Raw genomic sequence first — 19,007 nt, forward strand, 5'->3', positions numbered from 1 at the left:
CTATGGGCTTTGCTTGACCACCACCCAGGTTTGTTTCTGTTGGGGACACAACACAACAACACAAACAACAATTTCTCGCTCTCTAATCTCTCAGGAGAACAAAAGAGAGAAGAGAGAGACTCTCACAAAAGCTTCTTCCTTGTCCTCTTCATCATCTTCTCTTTCCAAATCAATAACAACCCACATTTCAATTTGTTTCTTCATATTTTATACAAGGTATGTTTTTCTCATTTCAAAAGCTTTGGCCTTTGGTGAATTGTTCTGTTTTTGTTGTTTTACTTTTGGAAAATAAATCATGGTTTTGCTTGTTTGATTTGGTTTTTTTGCTGTTTTTGTGGGTTTGGTTTGGTTGGTTTCTGGGTTTGATCTTTTGGGTTACATTGTGAGTTTTGATCAATGTAGGCGCGGGGTGGTGTGGATCCATGTGGGATATGTTTCTGTAACTCTGGGATTCAGAGGATGACTAACCGAATCGCGGAAACGCCTCAGGTACGTTTATGGTTCAATTATATTCCTGTTTTATGACAAATGCTGCTTTTTTGTTGTTGTTGTCAATAGCTTGAATCTATAGGAAGGAACACACATGAACATTGTACATGCATAGTCACACAAATGTACTATACAGACACAATTCGAATGTGCATTATTTTTGTTGGAAAGGAAATTTATATGGTGGTTGTGTGTTTCAGGGAGAAGGCAATGCTCCTCCTCCTCCTCCCCCGCCTGGTGGCCCTGATCGACCTGAATCACAGCCTTCTCGTAGTGGCAATACGGTAATGTCATGTTATCTTCAATCATAACAATATTGTGGCTGAAGTTTATTTTCATACTATCCCTGGTTTGTATGAGCCTGTTATCAGTGAGTTCACGAAACATAGTTGTCATTATCGGGATTTGGGATCATTATCATCACTTGATTATCATCGCCATTTCCTTTATTGCCATTGTAGTTGATAGGCTCATATTGAAACTTAGAATTTGTATGTATATTCTGTTAATATACCACATGTGAAACAAATTTGTTGACTGTATATTTTCTTTGCAGTTAAAATATTAAGGATAAAGTTTGTTAAGAGGAACAGCAACATATGATTGCAATGCTCAGAGAATTTATAGCTTTATATTGTTGCATAACCTCAGCCTTTACCAAAAGACAAAAGCTTTCGAGACTTTAGGTGGTGATCAATAATTTAGATGAATGAGGATGAAATAATGCCCTTTACTATTTGTTTTCATATAATCTCTTTTTTTTTTCAAAAATTTCCGGGTTCACCGAAGTGAAACTACCATTCTGAAGTATACACTGTTTTGCAGATTTTCAAGAGTGGGCCACTATTTATATCATCGAAAGGAATTGGATGGACATCTTGGAAAAAAAGATGGTTTATTTTAACACGTACTTCGCTGGTTTTTTTCAGAAGTGATCCAGTAAGTAGTTATTTTCTGGTAAATAGTGTGTGCATGTGCTTAAATCTGTTTCTTCTTGTCTGTTTCTTGTGTTATCCGTAAATATTTTGACATCCTAAGGAATTAGTTATCTTTCATCACAGCAAAATGGCTGCAAGGAAACATTTGACGTATTATTGTCATTAAGCGCTACACTGAGCTTTTCTTATGAAAAAGCTTGCAATGCGATAATGATGAGCACTCATTTCATAAAAGTGGATGAACTCATTCATTGGCAAAAGCATGGTGCCTAGAAACTCTTCATGTTAGGACTTATAGTATGTCCCCTCTAGTCCTGTTGCAGGAGTTTTATTGTGTCAGATCATTCATCCGATTGACATGTGTTGGCCAGCCAATGCCTTTTTTCATAATATTTTTATTTCTGTATGCATATACCAGAAGAAAAAACCCAAAAAGAATCATATTTTGGTAGGTGATGTGGTTATTTTAAATGCGGGCTAGGAACATGGGCCTTCCTGTATCAATTTAATGACAGTGTTTTCTATGGTCCTCTCTCTCTCTCTCTCTCTCTCTCTCTCTCTCTCTCTCTCTCATGCTTGTTTCATTAATAAGTTTTTTAAATGTTTCAACTTTCATCTACTATAATTGCATTGCCAGAGTGCTGCTCTAAAGGGGAGTGAAGTGAATTTGACCCTGGGTGGTATTGACCTCAACAATTCAGGCAGGTTGGCTTGTAATTCTGAATTGGATTTTATCTGCTATTCTGCTCTTGTATGACTGCTAACCTCACAGCATTTAATTGTAAATTTTTCTAGTGTGGTTGTCAAAGCAGAGAAGAAACTCTTGACCGTGCTATTTCCGGATGGCCGTGATGGACGAGCTTTCACACTTAAGGCATGTCTTTCCCTTTTGTCTCTACTATAATTGTTTCTTGGTCGAAAACTTGAAAAATGCTTCTATTGTCTTAATGGAACTTTTAGATTTTCAACTTCTCCATTTTCTTTTTGCAAATAGGAAAAGTTAATTAGAGCAAGCCATAACAGGATCTTTCAGCAGGATTCTCATGAAACAGCATATTCAACTGACTGGGAAAAAAAATTCCTCATAAAAATCATATGTAATCTAGTCTTTATATGACTAATCATGCATAGAAGCCATAGAATCTGCTGTTCGCTTATGGATAAATATGATTCCTTTCTGTAAAAATATTCTATGGTCCTGTATAAATTTCCTTCCTGTATATGTATAAAGGAAACTCCTTCAAAACTGGGTTAATCTGTGCTTCTACATTTTCCTCTATCTCTTCATTTTTTTAATGTTTCCATATATAAAGGGCGATGCATGATTTGATACAAGGACAATCTGAGCACATATTTTCTACATATTCCTGTCTAGAGAATGTAAAAATTTATTGTTTAAAGGAACTTATATTTGGTTCTACCATATCCTATCAAATATGAATCTATATTTTTTCAAACTTGTTGAGGAAATTGCATCGGCTGTGTGCCCAAGCTAGAACTTCAAGGGAAGAAGAAAGACACTACCTGTGCATAACACTTTTGTAAAAGTAGGGAAAACATTGAGAAGTTGACAAAAGAAGTTGACTAGTTTGAAAACCTTTTGACCAAAGTTAGATATGGAGGCTATTGTGGTCTCGCTATCTGCTGCTGACGTATTGGTTATACCTCTTCCTTCTGCAGGCTGAAACTTTGGAGGATCTACATGAGTGGAAGACTGCACTTGAGAATGCTTTGGCACAAGCCCCAAGTGGTGGAGCTCATGCAATGGGGCAAAATGGTATATTGGGGAATGAGAAGACTGATTCAGTCGATGGTTCTTTGGACCAGTGTATGCTCTTCCTATAATGATGCTTTAGACATAGTGTTTAACATATTTATGCTATGCTGTGTGGATTTGTCTTTCCTCAGTTAGCGTAGTCGCATAAGATCAACTCTGGTTTTAAACCATTTACACATTACACTACCTGAGCCTTTATCATATTTATTTGGCCTTTATGTGGTATGCAGAAACTCTACTTTCTACTGGTTAAGTAAAATCTCTCTGGAAAAATCTAAAGAGACAACTTGAACTACGTTTTTTTTTTTTTAAAACTTATTAGAATTTCAGTGCAACCATTATCGTAAGATAACAAAAGTCGACAAGTATTGATGGAACTTCTGGTCATTATCCAAATTCAATTGTACACTGATGGGTTCTGCTGCATTATGAATACAAAGATTTGAGTTGTGTATGCAGTATAGTGAAATCAAAGTTCATCATATTTAGTTTTCTGGTACTCAATGTTCATCATGGCTAATCTATTAAGCATGAAATCCTGTAGCACAGGTTTTCTTATGATGGGATCTTGCATTGTATATTTTGAACTTGAATTAATTTCTTTGCTTTGCTTATTCCACCTCATTGAAATATTGGCATTTGTATTTCTTTTTAGCAAAGGAGAAAAAGCCTGCAAAATCTACAGTCATTGGGGTGCCTGTTTTGCTGGCCTTGGAAGATGTCGATGGAGCTCCATCTTTCTTGGAAAAAGCCCTTAGGTTCGTAGAAGAATATGGTGGGTTCTCCTTATCTCACAATCATGTCACCTCACCTTAGTAGTACAATTGTATTCAATATAGTGCACCGACTTAATTTATATTGCCTATTTTTTCTTCTGAATATAAAGAAATATATTCGTAGTTCTTTTAGTAGATTGGTCTTTTCATGCTTTTGAGATTTTTTTTTTAATGCCTGCACTGTCGGAGACACCGTAATTGGTATCTAGTCTTCTGATTTGGATGTATTTTTGACCTTTTTGGTACTTTAATTATAATCATTGGTCTTGTGATATAGAACACTCATTTTGTATCCTTTAATGCATGCAGTTAATTACAGAGTTTTCAATATCTCTGTCTGTTTGTGTATTGATTTGTGGTCAAGCAATGCCTTGACATAAGATTTCCTGCTGGGATTTAGTAGAAATGGTTCTCTGTACCTAAAAAATGGGAAAGTATGAAAATTGGTGAAAAAAATTCAACCAGCCAGCTGAATTGGAAACTGGCAGCAGCCCACGGATATTGGCTGTTTTCTTGTTTTTACTGCTTTCTGGCTTAAACAGTATCTTTTTTCCTTGTTATAAGAGAAATGGAGGGGTTCAACATAAAAGAGGAGACAGTAGACGAAGAGAAATAGAGGAGAGAGAGAGAGAGAGAGAGAGAGAGAGAGAGAGAGAGAGAGAGAGAGGAGAGGAAAAGGATGTGAAGACAAGAAGACAATGAGAGAGGAGACTGTTGTAAAATTTGAGAGAGAGGAGACAGATTGTTGTAAAATTTGAGAGAGAGGGAGAGAGAGAGAGAGAGAGTTGTATAAATTACAAATATTTTGATAAAATTCAAAAAGTTTCTTGGCTTAATTTTTCCCTTGAAAGGCATCTTCTTCTTCTTAAGGGCTTCAGTTTTTTGTTTTAAAATTTTGCTGTGATATTTATTTTCTTGGTTTCCTTAGTGGTTTTATACTTTTACCTTTTGTTGAATAAATCGCACCTTTTTGGTTAATACTGGCATAACAAGGATTTAATAGGTCTATAACTTAAGGTGTGTTTCAGTTCAATTTTTATTTTGGAAATTTAAATTTAACCCTTGCACAAGTTGTGTATTTATAATCTAGTATATTTCATTGATGTTTTGTTTATATTCAGTTTTATTTCTTTTTGGTTAATACTGGCATAACAAGGATTTAATAGGTATAAATGTTTTCAGATTTTTATAAATTTAACATATTTATACTTAAGGCTCTTAAGTTGAAGCTGTCACTTGAGGGTGCTTTGTAGATAGACTATGAACAATCTCGTGTCTGTATGATCTTTTCCATTATTAGTTTTGGTTATAATTATTATTTTTACTTGTTCGATATATGAATCTGATCATTTGGTGGAAATCAATAGGAGTCAAAGTAGAAGGGATCTTACGGCAAGCTGCAGATGTTGATGATGTTGAAAGTCGAGTACGAGAATATGAACAGGGTTAGTATCTCTTTTCTTTTATTTAATATTTGGTGTTAAATCATCTTCTTCTTTTTTTAATTACTTTTATTGTTTAATATATCTATTGCAGAGTTTGTTCTTTCATCATTATGTTTTGCACATCTGACCATTAATTTCTCTTTAACAAGTATGCTTAAGAAGTCGACAGCTCATTTGCCATATGCCAGATGTTGGTCATGGAAATTTTTATTCTATTCTTAATCTTATTCTACCTGTGGTGAAAATTTTCATCTGTTCTGTAGATTCAGGACTGTCCTTTTAAAATTAATTTCTATAGTAATTTATCTCTTCTTGGCTTATGATCTTCTGTAAACAAGGAAGCCAGAGTCATGTATTTACATGGTAGTTTCATATTAGATATGTTTTTCTGTTGGAGTGCACTGTCAATATCTGAGATACTTTCGCGTTATGTTTTATGAATCAGGGAAAGTTGAGTTTTCTCCTGAGGAGGATCCACATATTATTGCTGATTGTGTCAAGGTATCTATTTGTCACAACACAAAATGTTGATTTCTTCATTCAGTTGATCGAATGCTCTGAAAGCTGTTTTTATATTTGTTGTCTTGATGCAAATTTGCAGTATGTCCTTCGGGAGTTGCCATCTTCTCCGGTCCCTGCCTCTTGCTGCAATGCACTACTAGAAGCCTTCCGTAAGTCTGGTATGATGCTTCTGATTTAAAACGTATCATCTGTCTCTTTATTCCTTTTAGTTATGACCATAGGATATGTATTGTGTCATAAGGTTGGGCAAAACATATCATCTGTCTCTTTAACACCCTCTTCATACCCTTTAATTTTATTGTTCTGTGAAATTGGAGTGGCGAATAATGGGGAAAAGTTATTTGAAACCTAGTGATTGGAGGCTATCTAGCTTGCTTTAGAGAGCGAGCACTTGTTAAAGATTTTGTTGTTGCTAAATCTTACAGCCTAAATACTGAACCACTGACCCTAATTGGTTTTGGGTTAGGGACTCTAGTTCTAACATTACATCATAGTACAGTATCCACGTGTCAGGCCAAATGGCCTCATATGCTCCCACCCGATAAAAATTGAACAGGTGCTAGGCTCAATAGACACCACTAGTGAGGGGTGTGTTGAGAGTATCCCACATTAGAAAATGGAAACTTTGCATTAGTGCTTAAAGGATCTTGGACCTCCCTAGTCATTGCCAATTGTTCTTGGGTTGGTCACTCATATTCTAACAGACTATATGCCATAGTATGAGTGGGTAATCCTTCAGAGAATAAGTTTTACATTTCAACCAATTTAATTTAGATTTTAGGTCCGTTGTAAGCAAGTGGCTGAAATTCACACTCTAGTTAATTTGGAATCTATCAATGGAGTACATTGCAACATTTGTTCTATAAGATTACACTGGGTTTATTTTACTATTACATTTGATTTCCTTTAACAGCCATTTCACAATGGTTAGGTAATGATCGCGGTGGTAGAATCAATGCTATGCGTACAACAATATGTGATACATTCCCGGAGCCAAATCGTCGTTTATTGCAAAGGTTACTTTTATGTTGCTATCATTATTTCCGATTTTTGTTTAGATCCAATACCCAAACTACATTTCACTTGCTTTACCATCTTGCCTGTATATGGTGTCAAGTTATATTTGGTATGATTTAATTTGTCTCTTTTCCTGGTTCAGAATTCTATTGATGATGCAAACTGTGGCTGCGCACAAAGCTGTGAATCGAATGAGCTGCTCAGCTGTGGCAGCTTGCATGGCACCCTTACTTCTTCGTCCACTCCTAGCTGGAGATTGTGAAGTTGATAATGATTTTGATATGGGGGGTGATGGTTCGGTTCAACTATTGCAAGCCGCTGCTGCAGCTAATCATGCTCAAGCAATCGTTATTACTTTGTTGGAGGAGTATGATAACATATTTGGGGTACGCTCAAACAAGATTTTTACTTTTAAAAAATTACTTTTCTATGATAATACTTCCTCCTATTTTGTCACAAGCAAATTACATGCATTCTCGTACACTAGCTTGTGTTAGTGTTGGACTATGGGATTCTTTATTAATGTTGGTATCCAAACAAATATTTTTTTAGTTTCCATCAATTGTCTTAATTAGCTTGAAGAGTTTACATTCTCTCGTTGCTTAGTATCTTTCTCAATTTATTTGTTCACATAGCCCACTCTGGAATTATTTCAGAAAAATAGTTTGGACTTTGACCTCACATTATAAGGAGTCCATCTTCTTATAAAATGTTTTCCTTTTTGTTCTAAGGTCTTATCCAGGTGTTGTCTCCTTGGCATCAGCCCTTCAGTCTTTTTTTAAATGCCATTTTAAGTGAAATTGGAATCTATACCGTGCAATACGATGATCTGTATTCACTGGTCATTTTATAATGTTATAATGTTGAAAATATTCAATATTTTTCAAGTTGAAATCAAGTAATCAAGTTCTTTCTTCACACCTCTGTCATTGATTATTTCACCTTGGGTCTGTACTTTTGAGTTCCATAAATACTAGTGTATTTGCAGGAAGGTGATCTCTCCCCTGAACTATACAGTGACACCGAAGAGAGTGAAAGTGAGACCGAAGGGGCATCTGACGAAGGCGATTACTATGATGATGAAACTGATGGAGAAACAGATGATGATGTTGAAATTGTTTCTGATGGAACATGCAGTGAGAGTGGCGGCTCTGGACACAGTGATCTGCATAATGATAAGGTTCATTTCTATACTTTCTGACTTTATCATTAAACTGCACATATGTTGTGATGATAAAAAGATCCTGGCCTAGTTAATCCTTCAATCCATTAGTGCCAGACCTTGACAAGACAATTTCGTTCTTTCAAGTTAGTTGGTGCCTCTGCATAGTTTCCATTAGCTATGCATCCAGCTTTTTGTTCATCTCTTTTGCTGTTGCTAGTCCATTGCGAGACAAATTTGGAAGTTTTCATATATAATAATATATTTACTGTTTGCTATGTTTATGTCCTCAAGCTCTTTTGTCTTATGATTTGATCCTAATACCCAAACTAAAACAATCTTACTTGGCCACTTCTTTAGGCTTTTCACCCGCTTCAACAAATTGTACTATGTTGTGTCCCTGTGACTCTAGTTTCTTCATGGTTGCTGTGATGGTGTGACTCTAGTTTCTGCATGGTTGCTGTGATGTTTTTTTAACCTTCTGTTCTCATGAATGGATTCTATTTTCATTTTGTTAGTGATTTTGTTTGCTCAAGAAACAATAAGAGATGGAAAATTTGGTTACCATGTTACTAAATGCTTCAAGGGTGCAGGATGGTGATGGTTTTAGCTCAGGTTCCAAGTCCCTTGATGGAGATGATAATATTAATGCTCAGAAGTTGTCGTCAAGCTCACTTAAAACTTTGCAGCCTCAACATGATGTGCAAAAGAATGAGAATGAACTGGTTTCAAGTAAAAATAATTCGGCAGAGCTGGCTAATGAGTCTGCTGTAGTAGGAGATGTTTCTAGAGAAACAAGTTCTGTGCAGCAGCCAATTGTTCATGGTCTTCCATCCATCCAAAAATCTTCAACTATATCCAATGGACCTGCACTTGGTACAAGAGGTCGTACTGCTTGGGGACGTACTGCTGTAAGTATATGTTTTCTGGAGTAGTAATATGATGCCTTGCTTGTTAGGCCTTTCTATGACTATTTATATTTTCCTAGATTAGGTTATCCAAGAAAGGACTTTGAATTATTCCATACACCCTATCCATTTTCTACTTTTGCATGTGTATGATCCTAATCTAGTGACTGTATTCAGAGGTCTTTTGTTTATTGGTTTTTTCTTTTTTGGGGGGTGGGGGGATTTTGAGTTCAGGCAAAGAAGAACCTTTCAATGGAATCCATCGATTACAGCCTTGAGGAGGAGTAAGTGATGCATATTTCATATCTGTAGAACTACTTTCCTCGTATAAACTTGCGTATAATTTTTTTTTTGTCGTCCTTGTATCTTTTTTAGTGTCAGCGGATGCCCTCTGTCACATGCTTGATGTTATTTCTGGAAGTGGAGCTATCAATATATACAGAAGCATGCACGCATGTACACAATATATAGAACACATGATTTTGATCATGGTGGCACATGACCCCAACATCAATATTACTTTTTTGCTAAAGGCATTAGTGATTTACTTACTCTTGATGTACCATTAGTGTTGCCATTTAGGATGCAGTGATTTTTACATTATTACTTATAACTACTAACTACCAACTATTTGACTAACAGGAAAATATGTTTGTAGCAAAGTTGTAACTTTAAAAATCTTCAGCCCTTTCAATTCGACTAATTATTTCTAACAGCTAGTTTTCTTCCTGTATGAAGGGATGAAATCCAGATGCTTGAGATTACTAAATCGGAGTTGGAAAACAGAATTGCAGAAGAGGTGTATTTCTCTTTCCAGTTACCTTGTATCAAGTTATTTGGAATTTTCTATATCTAAGTCGTTAGTTTCCTTTACAGGTTCAAGGGAATGCAGCTCTGCAAGCAAGTTTGGAAAGACAGAAGACAGCCTTGCGTGAGCGTCGTCTAGCTCTCGAGCAAGATGTAAGTTTCATAGGGGAGAATATATTTTCTGGTTTTTCTAATGGTTCCTTTTCTTTACTTTATTTTCCCTGTCTTTCGCATATTGAACTTTTAATTTTTTGTACAGGCAAGGAAGTTTTAAATGCTTCTTTATCCATAGAATCTAATGCTTATTAAATAATTAGTTTCTATTGAATGGTTGAGATCTTCAGTGGTAACTAGCCATGATGATGAAGCTAATAATATACTGTTATTGGACATTAAACGTACTCGCAGGTGGCAAGGCTACAGGAAGAGTTACAGAAGGAGAGGGATTTAACAGCAGCTCTTGAAGCAGGACTTCATATTTCTGGAGGATGTGTACCCAATTTAGCCGCTGTTGATGAAAAAGTTAGTCTTCTGTCCTTTAACTGGTATGGCATAAGATCTTTCATTATTCACCAAATGGTTAACTTGAGAATGTGCTATAGACAAGGGCAGGGCTTCATGAAATAGCTCAGGCAGAGGCAAATGTTGCCAACTTGAAGAAGAAGGTTGATGATCTAGGTGTACAGCTTAACCAACAACGAGAGCGAAACCATGGCTCTATGGCTGATGCATCCACGTTGTCCCAACACAATCGGGATCTTCATGCAAAACCGTAAGATCTTTAGTTAATTGGTGGTCCTTTCTTGTTGGATCACCCTGTCTTCTATGTAGTCATCCTTTGGTAACTTAGCTGCACTTTCTTTTCCCCTTTTTTGTGTCTTGTTTTTAGGAACGCGATGGATAAAAAACAGGACAGTGAAGCCATAGCCCCTTCACGTGATGAATCATCAAGAAGTAAGGTAGATATATTTTGACATTTGAGATATCTTCATGAACAAAGGTCACTGCTTGACTTTAAGTTACACACTTTTTTAACCTCAAAGAGAAGATAGATTAAGAGAAGAACAAATGATAACTGATTGCCTAATATTTTTTAACCTAAAAGTGAAGCAGACTGATTTATTTCAAGAACAATAATATGAACCGACAAAACTTGCTCAGAGAATGTGTTTGGCTCTGAAGAGCTGTAGTTACAAGTTACAACATCATTGTTTACTTCTATTTTAACTTCTAGATCAAAAGTGGATTATGTTTAAGCTAAATGGAGCCTAATCTTTGAGCGAGCAGTTTGTGCAAAAGTGGATTAAGTAAAAGTAGTAATTTCGTTTAAACCAATTTATGGGCATGGTTCAACAGGATACTCAAACAGATGGAGCAGAAAAACATAGAAGCCAGTATCGGTCGGTTGTGTTGCCAACCGATTCTTGTGCTGTAGAGCCAATGGGGCCTAAGCCTAGTGCTCCAAGCAACTCCAAGAAAAGTGGTACAGGGGGTGAGGTAGGATTCGTCCTATTTTACTTTGGCTCCGGTTTGTTTTGTTCTAGTTCAATAGAACTGTAACCAAATATTTGAAGATTCGTTTTTCATGCGTATACCGCATCTTGCCAGATTGCCCGATGATGATTTTTTATTAAGGTTTCTTTGCTCTCTTTTTTTGGGTAGGATGACAATACCAATTAAATAGACTAAAAAATAATCCAATTTCTACTTTATGCTTACTTGCTGCTTTGGATTTTACTCATGTTTCTGCTGGATGAGCTTATTTATTTCTCTGACTAGATACAAGGCTAGAAATAGTTACATCCCTCTTTGCCTGTGCATAACAGGGAGGCACAACTTCAGCAATAACAAAGTTGACGTCGCGACTGAATTTTTTGAAGGAGCGGAGAAGCCAAATAGCAAATGAAATTCAAGGCCGAGGTTCAGGTCAACCTGCCCAAAATTTGGATAAAAATCAATCAATCCAATACTCAGACAAGAGCTTGGAAACCACAGAAAAGCCAGAGAAGCTTAGAAAAGGAGAGAGTCATTCGTACGCAGAGAGAGGCAGAAAATCAGAAAGCCAACAGCAGCATAGCCTGGACAGAGGAAAATCAGAAAGCCATCTGTCCGTTAGCGTGGAGAAAGGTCGAATCGTAGAGACTAAAACTTTCGGTTCTCCAAGGGCGGACTCTAGATCATAGCAAATGTTTATATGTTCTCTTAAGGCTCAAGGGCAGTTTTTTTGGCAAATGGGATCTTCTTATTTCATAGAAGAAGAAAAATATTGCTGCTAGACATGGACCAAATTGTGCAGAGTAGAGTGAGGAAGTTCATTGAATAGGTTTTGGTTTTTTTTTTAATTGAGCATTTGATGCCTATATCAAAATAGCTGCTCAAGTCCATGCACCCCCCTATAGCCCTCTAATGCTCAGGATGTACAGATATGAAGCATCTCCTTGATGTAAAACTGAATTATTTGCAACCCCCAAACTGTTCATTTATGCTGCCACAGAGACAGCAGAATTGCCCAGTTATTTGTGTGCGTTGTGTAATTTCCATTCCAGTTGCTTAGTCTATGCTTATAAATTTTTAATTTTAATGGACATGATCAAAGTTCAATTCCCACATCACCGGACCATAAACTCATTTGAGTGAAATTTTCCACTCAATTGCATGATGACTTTTTCGAAGTATCATACGAAAACTATCAAATCTTATTCTTTATGTCAAAGTGTTGTTAAAAGAACCAATTTTGATTTTGTTGATGTATTGTGCTACTCACTTGTTAATTACCTGTTGAGATTCCATTAAATCATTAACTGGGTTTATATATTACTTGAAAATTTATTGAATTGTCCAAACGAAAAATAGAAAATTGCATTAATCAATCATAGTAATTATTATTATTTTTCATCGTCGTCTTTGGGTTGGAAAACTCAAAAATCCTTGAGAACCTTCCGGAGCTGTTCAAGCGTCACAAACAGCACCACAGTGAAGGGCCCCTGCCTAGAAATCGTAGGGATGAAGCCCTTGTAGAGGGCCATGGGCCCCTCAGCCCTCACAGTCTTCAATGCACAATCCAGGGCTCCACTATAAGGAGGTTCCCGCCCGGGCTCCACCTTCATGTTCATCACCCTTGTCTTGATCACGTCGATGGGGTTCGACGCCACGGAGGCCACAAACCCCGCCGCGAAACTCGCCGTCACGTGGGTACCGAGGCCATCCTTCATCAAGTGCCTGTCGAGGATCGCTTCCTTGATCTGATCGTACGACGCCAGCTGAGACGCCGTCACGATCATCGCGCGGTTCACCGTGAGGCTGGACCCGCGCCACAGGCTAACAATCCCTTCGCTCCTCGCCATCTTCGTGATCGCGTCCACCACGTTCTTGTAGTCGCGGCCGCCAGCCTGCATCCGGACCATGGCCACGTCGGCTGGGTTGCCGACGGCGGCGCCGACTCCTCCGGCGACAAGCCCGGCGAGGATTTTTCGGGTCAGGGGGAGGTTTCCGGTGTTTGGGTCGGCCCACTGGACTTTCAGGGCTTCGTAGAGGCCCATGCGGGTGGTGGAGTAGAGAGTCTGGCGAAGGACGGTGGCGGAGACGCCAGAGTATAGGGCGGCGACGCCTTCCGTCCGGACGATGCGAACTCCGACCGAGATGGGCCCCGCGCGTGCAGGCGGGGCCGGCGGTGGTGGTGATGGGCCCACCAGAGTGGCAGAGTGGGAATTAAAGGCAAAAGCGGGGCGGAGATTGTGGACGGGCTGTGGGGCCCGAGCGGCGGCGCTGTTGCTCTCACCCTGGAGCTGCATGCGGACCTTGATGAGATCAAGCGGGTGGGTGGAGCAGCCTGCAACAATGGAAGCTAAGCCTCCCTCAACGAAACCTTTGACACCCATTTCTTCAAGTGAGAATCAATGGTCGAATTTTTGTTCTTCTGGGTTGTTAGAAAATTGAAAGAATGAAAGAATGGGGTTAAACAGAGGAGCAAAATTGGAGAGAAGGAAATGGGAAGAGGGAGATTAGGGTTAGGACCAAGAGGAGGCAGGGTTCATTTCACTGGAGATGCGGAGGTGAGAATGGAGGGCAAAGGCTATGGAGGAAGAGTGAGGGACGTTGGGCCTCTGAGACATAAGCATCTGCTGCCAAATGGGTTTGTGTTTGGGGTTTCCGTTGTGAGTTGAGGCTGAGAGAGCTGAGGAGTGTATATATATACACACACCCACACAGTAAGTAAGGTATTGAAGAAGAAGAGAAAGTGGAGGGAAGAAGCAGATGCCAGATGCGCCGCGCGGTTGGATGGCTCTCTCCAACGCGCTTGGGTTTTGATGACAGGGACCCTTTCCTTTCCTTTCCTTTTAGGTTGCTGCCCTAACAAGACCACGAAAACATCATTTCATTTCTTTTTATGGAATTATATTAAATATAATTTCAATTTTGTTTATAATTTCCTTTTGTGTGTTGGCTAGCTTTTACTAGGCTTGAGCTTGACTTCTACGCTTCATAAAAAATTAAATTAAATTAATTAGGCTTGAATTTGTAACCCTAGACAGCCGTCAGCCTGCTGCCTTCCCAATGTTCTAGGAGGCGGGTCTTTGAAACGTTGAAAATTCTACACGTTATTTATTCGAATATGGAAAATTCCTTGGCTTCTGGACGGGTTTTTTCAGGCATCTACTACGCGTTAAACTTATTCTTTATATTCTCATTATCGGAAAATATTTAGGGACATTTTGAACGAGGCTAAATGAGAGAGTAATATTTTTAAAAGAAGCAAAAATAGACAAAAATACCCTTATTTATTTTTGGATTTCCTAAAGAATTTTTTACATTTGCATGTCTTTAGTTTAAAAGTTGAGGGATTTTTCTGTCTTTTTAGGAAAAATTTTAACTTTTTCCAAAAGTGAAATTTTTGTGTGGCTAAAACCTAAATTTACTAAATATTTATATATGGAAAATGATCGCTCTTCAAGTGAGGTTTAAGCTCAGAATCATAATTTGTTTAATGAAAATTAGTAATGATATGCGTAGAGATTCTTTCATGAATATTTTATATGTTGCTTGTATTTCACTTCACACATGGGTCGGATTATAAATTCAGATTGGGAATTCATGTGTTAGCATCCGAAAGAATTAGGGCAAACCCCTACCTCAATTCTAGTCCGTTTGATTTCATATGCCAAGATCCGACTCATACTCTCTTTTTTAGAATATACAAATAATATAGTTTAAACTAATTTAAATTAATTTAATCTATAAAGAGGGAGATAATCTAATCTTAATGCCTCCACTAACTGACCTAATCCACATTTGCAAAAAAACAAACTCACTGCCAAGGAGTCAGACCCACACTCTACTTTTAGGTATTCCCTTAAGCATCATTTCTATATGTCAACCAAATTGGAAATGTTTACTCACTTTGCTTTTCATTACCATTATTTTAATGTTTGTTGAAAACACTATATTCATCTAAGTCCTTTAATACGGACATAAAAATAAATAAATAAAGGGTTCAAATAATGAGATTATGAATAAGTATTTGAAAGATTAATTTAGTGAAAGTATTGGAGAATTGTTGCTGAAACCACATCGGTATCATCCCTTTACATTTCCTATTTGTTTTGCTTTCCCGAGTTGCTTTGGTTGTCAATTGCTCATGGCATCACTATCAAAGAGGAAAACTTTGGTCCATTTGGGTGTGGAAAAATTAATATGGAAAACCATATGGTCTTATCTCAGGAGTGTTTGGCGTGAACAAATGATCCTAGTTCACATTAAATTCAACCATTTTGAGAAAATAATAATTGATTATGCGTGCCTTAAGCATAATAATTAAACCCATAATTGATCTCTAATGATGTTTTTTTCTTCTTCTTTTTTTCTCAAAGGGGATGAACATGAGCATGCATAACAAAGAGAGTGAAGCATCTTCCACACCAGCCTCAGCTTCAAAAGCACTCCAGGACTCACAGTCAATTCTCAATGTCAATTCTCAATTGTGTGTGGAGGAGAAGAGAACCCCCCACAAAAATCTAGTAGTTTTCTTCTTTGCCCACTTGAGAGAATATTACACAGATATTGAATATGTGCGCTTTTATTCATTTCTTTTTATTCTCACTTGATCAACTCAAAATTCCCTTGGCCATGCTAAAGTTTTGAGGTCATCAATGAGAGATGTCAAATAAAAAATAGCCACAAATGAATGAGCAAATGACATCCACCACCAAAAAGATTTCAAGGAATTTAATTTTTGTGGTTGACCAATATATATATAGCATAATCATATCTCATCAGAATTTGGTTGGACCTAATTGAATTGAAGCTCCATATGGGAAAGGGAAAGAAACTAGGCTGGGGAGCTGGGGAGGTAGGAACTGAGGAAGCCTAGCCACTAATTCTGGATCTAATTTTCTTCTTTCCATTTTTTTCCCGTTTCCCATTTCCCAATGAATTGCCACTAATTGTGGATCTAATTTTGGGCTTTCAATTTTTTGTCTCCATTTCGCAATCAACTTTCAAACTATTTGTATTGGTTTCAACTTTCAAGTGTGAAAATTGATATGCTGTGGTTTGTGGAATTAACGTATCTTCAATTTGGGGCCCAGGGAAAAAAAAATTTGATAAAATAATCGACGCCTGAGAGATTCGAACTCTCGCGGGGAAACCCCATGTACTTAGCAGGCACACGCCTTAACCACTCGGCCAAAGCGTCGTTGTTGTTAGTGTTTGTTGTTCAATTCTATATAAACCCTTGTTTGTGAAGCGTGGACTATATTGGATTACTGTACTTGACCAAGCCCAATGATATATAAATATATATATATATATATATATATATTTGAATACAAGTGATATTGGGAGTGAAATTGGATTTTTGGACCAAAATAAGGAGTTAAAATGTTAAAAGGTTTGTCATCATGCGGGCAAAAAATGAAGAAGAAAAGGAGAGGGAAGGAAAATAATAAAGGGGTTCTTTAGTAAAAACATACAAAGAAAGAAATATGTGGGCCAAAATGCCCAATATAAAGTAACTACAATGAATGGGCTTCCCCAGCTAGACAAAAACAAATTAAGGCCTGGCATCTCTTTGCACAGCTTGTGTAACTAGCAGTTTGAATCCATTAGGAGGAAGACTTGCATACCCAATGGAATTATACGAAATGTCGAAGCTATCAGAAAAACCTCCGTATCACTAGTGTAGAATTCTATAGTGAGGACTTTATTTAAAATTCTTAGATACAGTCTTATCTCTTAATCGTTAGATTAAATTAGTTAGTTTAATTTGATCCAACGGTTAAAAGATAGGATCTCATCTAAGAACTTTAGATAAAAGTCATCACTATAGAATGACTCACACACCAAATTACACATGGGTCATTATGATATTTCTAAATGAATTTCAAGAAAGGACAAATGTAGGTGTGTCCACACTCCACATCCACTCATGTGAGAATCAATAATTTCAATCTGCTCAAGTCAATTCTTCTTCTAAGTATTTAGTTTTCATACAATCGTGGCTAAGAGTGCTTAATTAGACGAAATTGACTAACAAAGTAAAATAGACAAATCAAATTGACTAAATTGAAAATACAAATACTAAATTATGCATACAAATATGGATCCAATCACCAGCTGCCGACCCAACCAACTTGGCAACTTGGATTTAGATTTTGTTTGTTTGATCTCATGGACTTGGTCTTTGATGCAATCGCTATTCCATTGGATTTGGTATTCATGCATTAAGTCTTTCTTAACTCACCGACGTAATAAACAAGGTTTGTGTATGATTGAACATTGGACCTGCAACTTGCTTCTGATTTTGCAAGTTACTCTAGTGAGAATCAGTCCACCCAACCGGCTTACAAAGTCAAACATTATCTCTTTCATCTCTTTCGTAATGTAACGAGAGATATAGAGAAATATTGCATACACCCTGTCTATGAAAAATTTCACTTCATTCCATATATTCTGCATTCTTCATTTATATTTTACCTTGATCACATTCTTGGGCCCATTTAGTTCATGGGAAATCAATTGTTTTCTCATGTTTGGTAAATATAGACATGAGAAATCGTTGCCTTGCACATGAAAAAGTAAGGGGGAAAGTAAAGCTCTCCTCCCCTTTGGGTTTTGTTTTCCTCCCTATGGGAAAGTTGGAGAAAATGAGCCAATATTAAATGCACATTTTTCATGACCATATTGTCCTCATTAACAATTTAGAATTAAAATATAGCATTAATGGTATGTTTAATAACCATAATTGGATTATGAGGAATCGAATTAAGGAGGAGTTGGATTGAGGATAATTAAATTCCGGATTTCTATTAAAGTCGTTTACTAAACCATACGGAATTGGAATATCAGTGGTACTAATTACTAAAATGTCCTCGTTGTTGGGTTAAAGTAGATGGCAAATTTGAAATTTTGAAAATTGTGTGAGAATATAATGAGTAAAAAAGATGAATTCCTAATGGGTTAGTTTTTCATGAATTAGAATACCACCTCCCACCCAAAAATTGAATTCCTCCAAAATTAGGAATTCAATTCCTAATTTTGTGTGGGCCCCACTTACTTTTCAATTCCTTTATGTGAAGTAAATGCATGAATCCTCTATAAGTTGAATTCAATTCATGATGAGAATTCTAATTCTAAATGCATTTTTTTTTATTTGATTTCATATGGGTATAATTATAAAATTAAACAAACTTTATTTTACATTCCTACACAAACCATACATGTGAAAGGAATAAAGTGGGGTATTTCTCGATTACTTTTCCAGGATTACCAAACATGGGAAATGAATCTCCATTTCTCATCCCTTGAGAAATAAGATATGAGGTGATTTCCCCTCAAATCCGTTTCATGAACCAAACAGGGCCTTAGGGTGTTAGTTAGATTGGTCTAGACTTTTGATGTGCTCTAAAGTGGTCCTGGGCTATAAAAAAAAGAACATAGATGAAATTGTGGCCTTCGGTTTGCTCACCAGTGTGTGTGAATTTTCTCCTCTCCCTCTTTCCTAACGTTGGCAAGAAAAAAAACATAGACTGAATTCCTTGCAAGATAATTAACAAGTCTCAAATAATATATTTAGAATTTTATTGACAATTAAATAAGTTCAATGTGTTTGTGGGTAGGTCGTAACTAATTAAATTGTTAAATCTTTTGTAGCTTGATTAGAGATTCGATT

At 37.1% G+C, this 19,007-nt stretch overlaps 2 protein-coding genes and 1 non-coding gene across 4 annotated transcripts; 1 reads left to right on the forward strand and 2 right to left on the reverse strand.

The window, feature by feature from the left end:
* On the forward strand, positions 1–12,357 carry LOC117615240 (rho GTPase-activating protein REN1). Of its 2 annotated transcripts, XM_034344292.1 has the most exons (23): positions 1–216; positions 403–489; positions 690–773; positions 1,315–1,428; positions 2,065–2,132; positions 2,223–2,301; positions 3,108–3,255; positions 3,860–3,979; positions 5,348–5,425; positions 5,871–5,926; positions 6,027–6,105; positions 6,879–6,963; positions 7,107–7,350; positions 7,953–8,144; positions 8,720–9,037; positions 9,269–9,318; positions 9,773–9,833; positions 9,911–9,994; positions 10,250–10,363; positions 10,444–10,613; positions 10,731–10,800; positions 11,198–11,338; positions 11,668–12,357. In XM_034344292.1, the coding sequence occupies exons 2-23, from the start codon at positions 460–462 to the stop codon at positions 12,022–12,024; spliced, it is 2,742 nt and encodes a 913-aa protein (XP_034200183.1). In that variant the 5' UTR covers positions 1–216; positions 403–459; the 3' UTR covers positions 12,025–12,357. The 2 variants fall into 2 exon arrangements, with proteins under 2 accessions (XP_034200183.1, XP_034200184.1); XM_034344293.1 differs by lacking the exon at positions 11,198–11,338.
* A 273-nt stretch (positions 12,358–12,630) lies between these two features.
* Positions 12,631–14,189, reverse strand: LOC117630361 (mitochondrial uncoupling protein 5-like). The gene has a single exon (XM_034363100.1). The coding sequence runs from the start codon at positions 13,717–13,719 to the stop codon at positions 12,760–12,762; it is 960 nt and encodes a 319-aa protein (XP_034218991.1). The 5' UTR covers positions 13,720–14,189; the 3' UTR covers positions 12,631–12,759.
* Positions 14,190–16,450: 2,261 nt separating this feature from the next.
* Positions 16,451–16,532, reverse strand: TRNAS-GCU. The gene has a single exon. It is a non-coding gene; the product is annotated as a tRNA-Ser (tRNA).
* Positions 16,533–19,007: the final 2,475 nt, after the last annotated feature.

Source organism: Prunus dulcis, chromosome 1 (assembly GCF_902201215.1).
Source record: "Prunus dulcis chromosome 1, ALMONDv2, whole genome shotgun sequence".
Taxonomy (NCBI): domain Eukaryota; kingdom Viridiplantae; phylum Streptophyta; class Magnoliopsida; order Rosales; family Rosaceae; genus Prunus; species Prunus dulcis.

Bases quoted from the DNA above. Each gene is read 5' to 3' on its own strand.
- LOC117630361 (XM_034363100.1), bottom strand. From the start codon at position 13,719: ATGGGTGTCAAAGGTTTCGTTGAGGGAGGCTTAGCTTCCATTGTTGCA.
- LOC117615240 (XM_034344292.1), top strand. From the start codon at position 460: ATGACTAACCGAATCGCGGAAACGCCTCAG. The intron at 2,302-3,107 runs GCATGTCTTTCC...TTCCTTCTGCAG, and splicing joins GACGAGCTTTCACACTTAAG to GCTGAAACTTTGGAGGATCT. The intron at 11,339-11,667 runs GTAGGATTCGTC...TGTGCATAACAG, and splicing joins AAAGTGGTACAGGGGGTGAG to GGAGGCACAACTTCAGCAAT.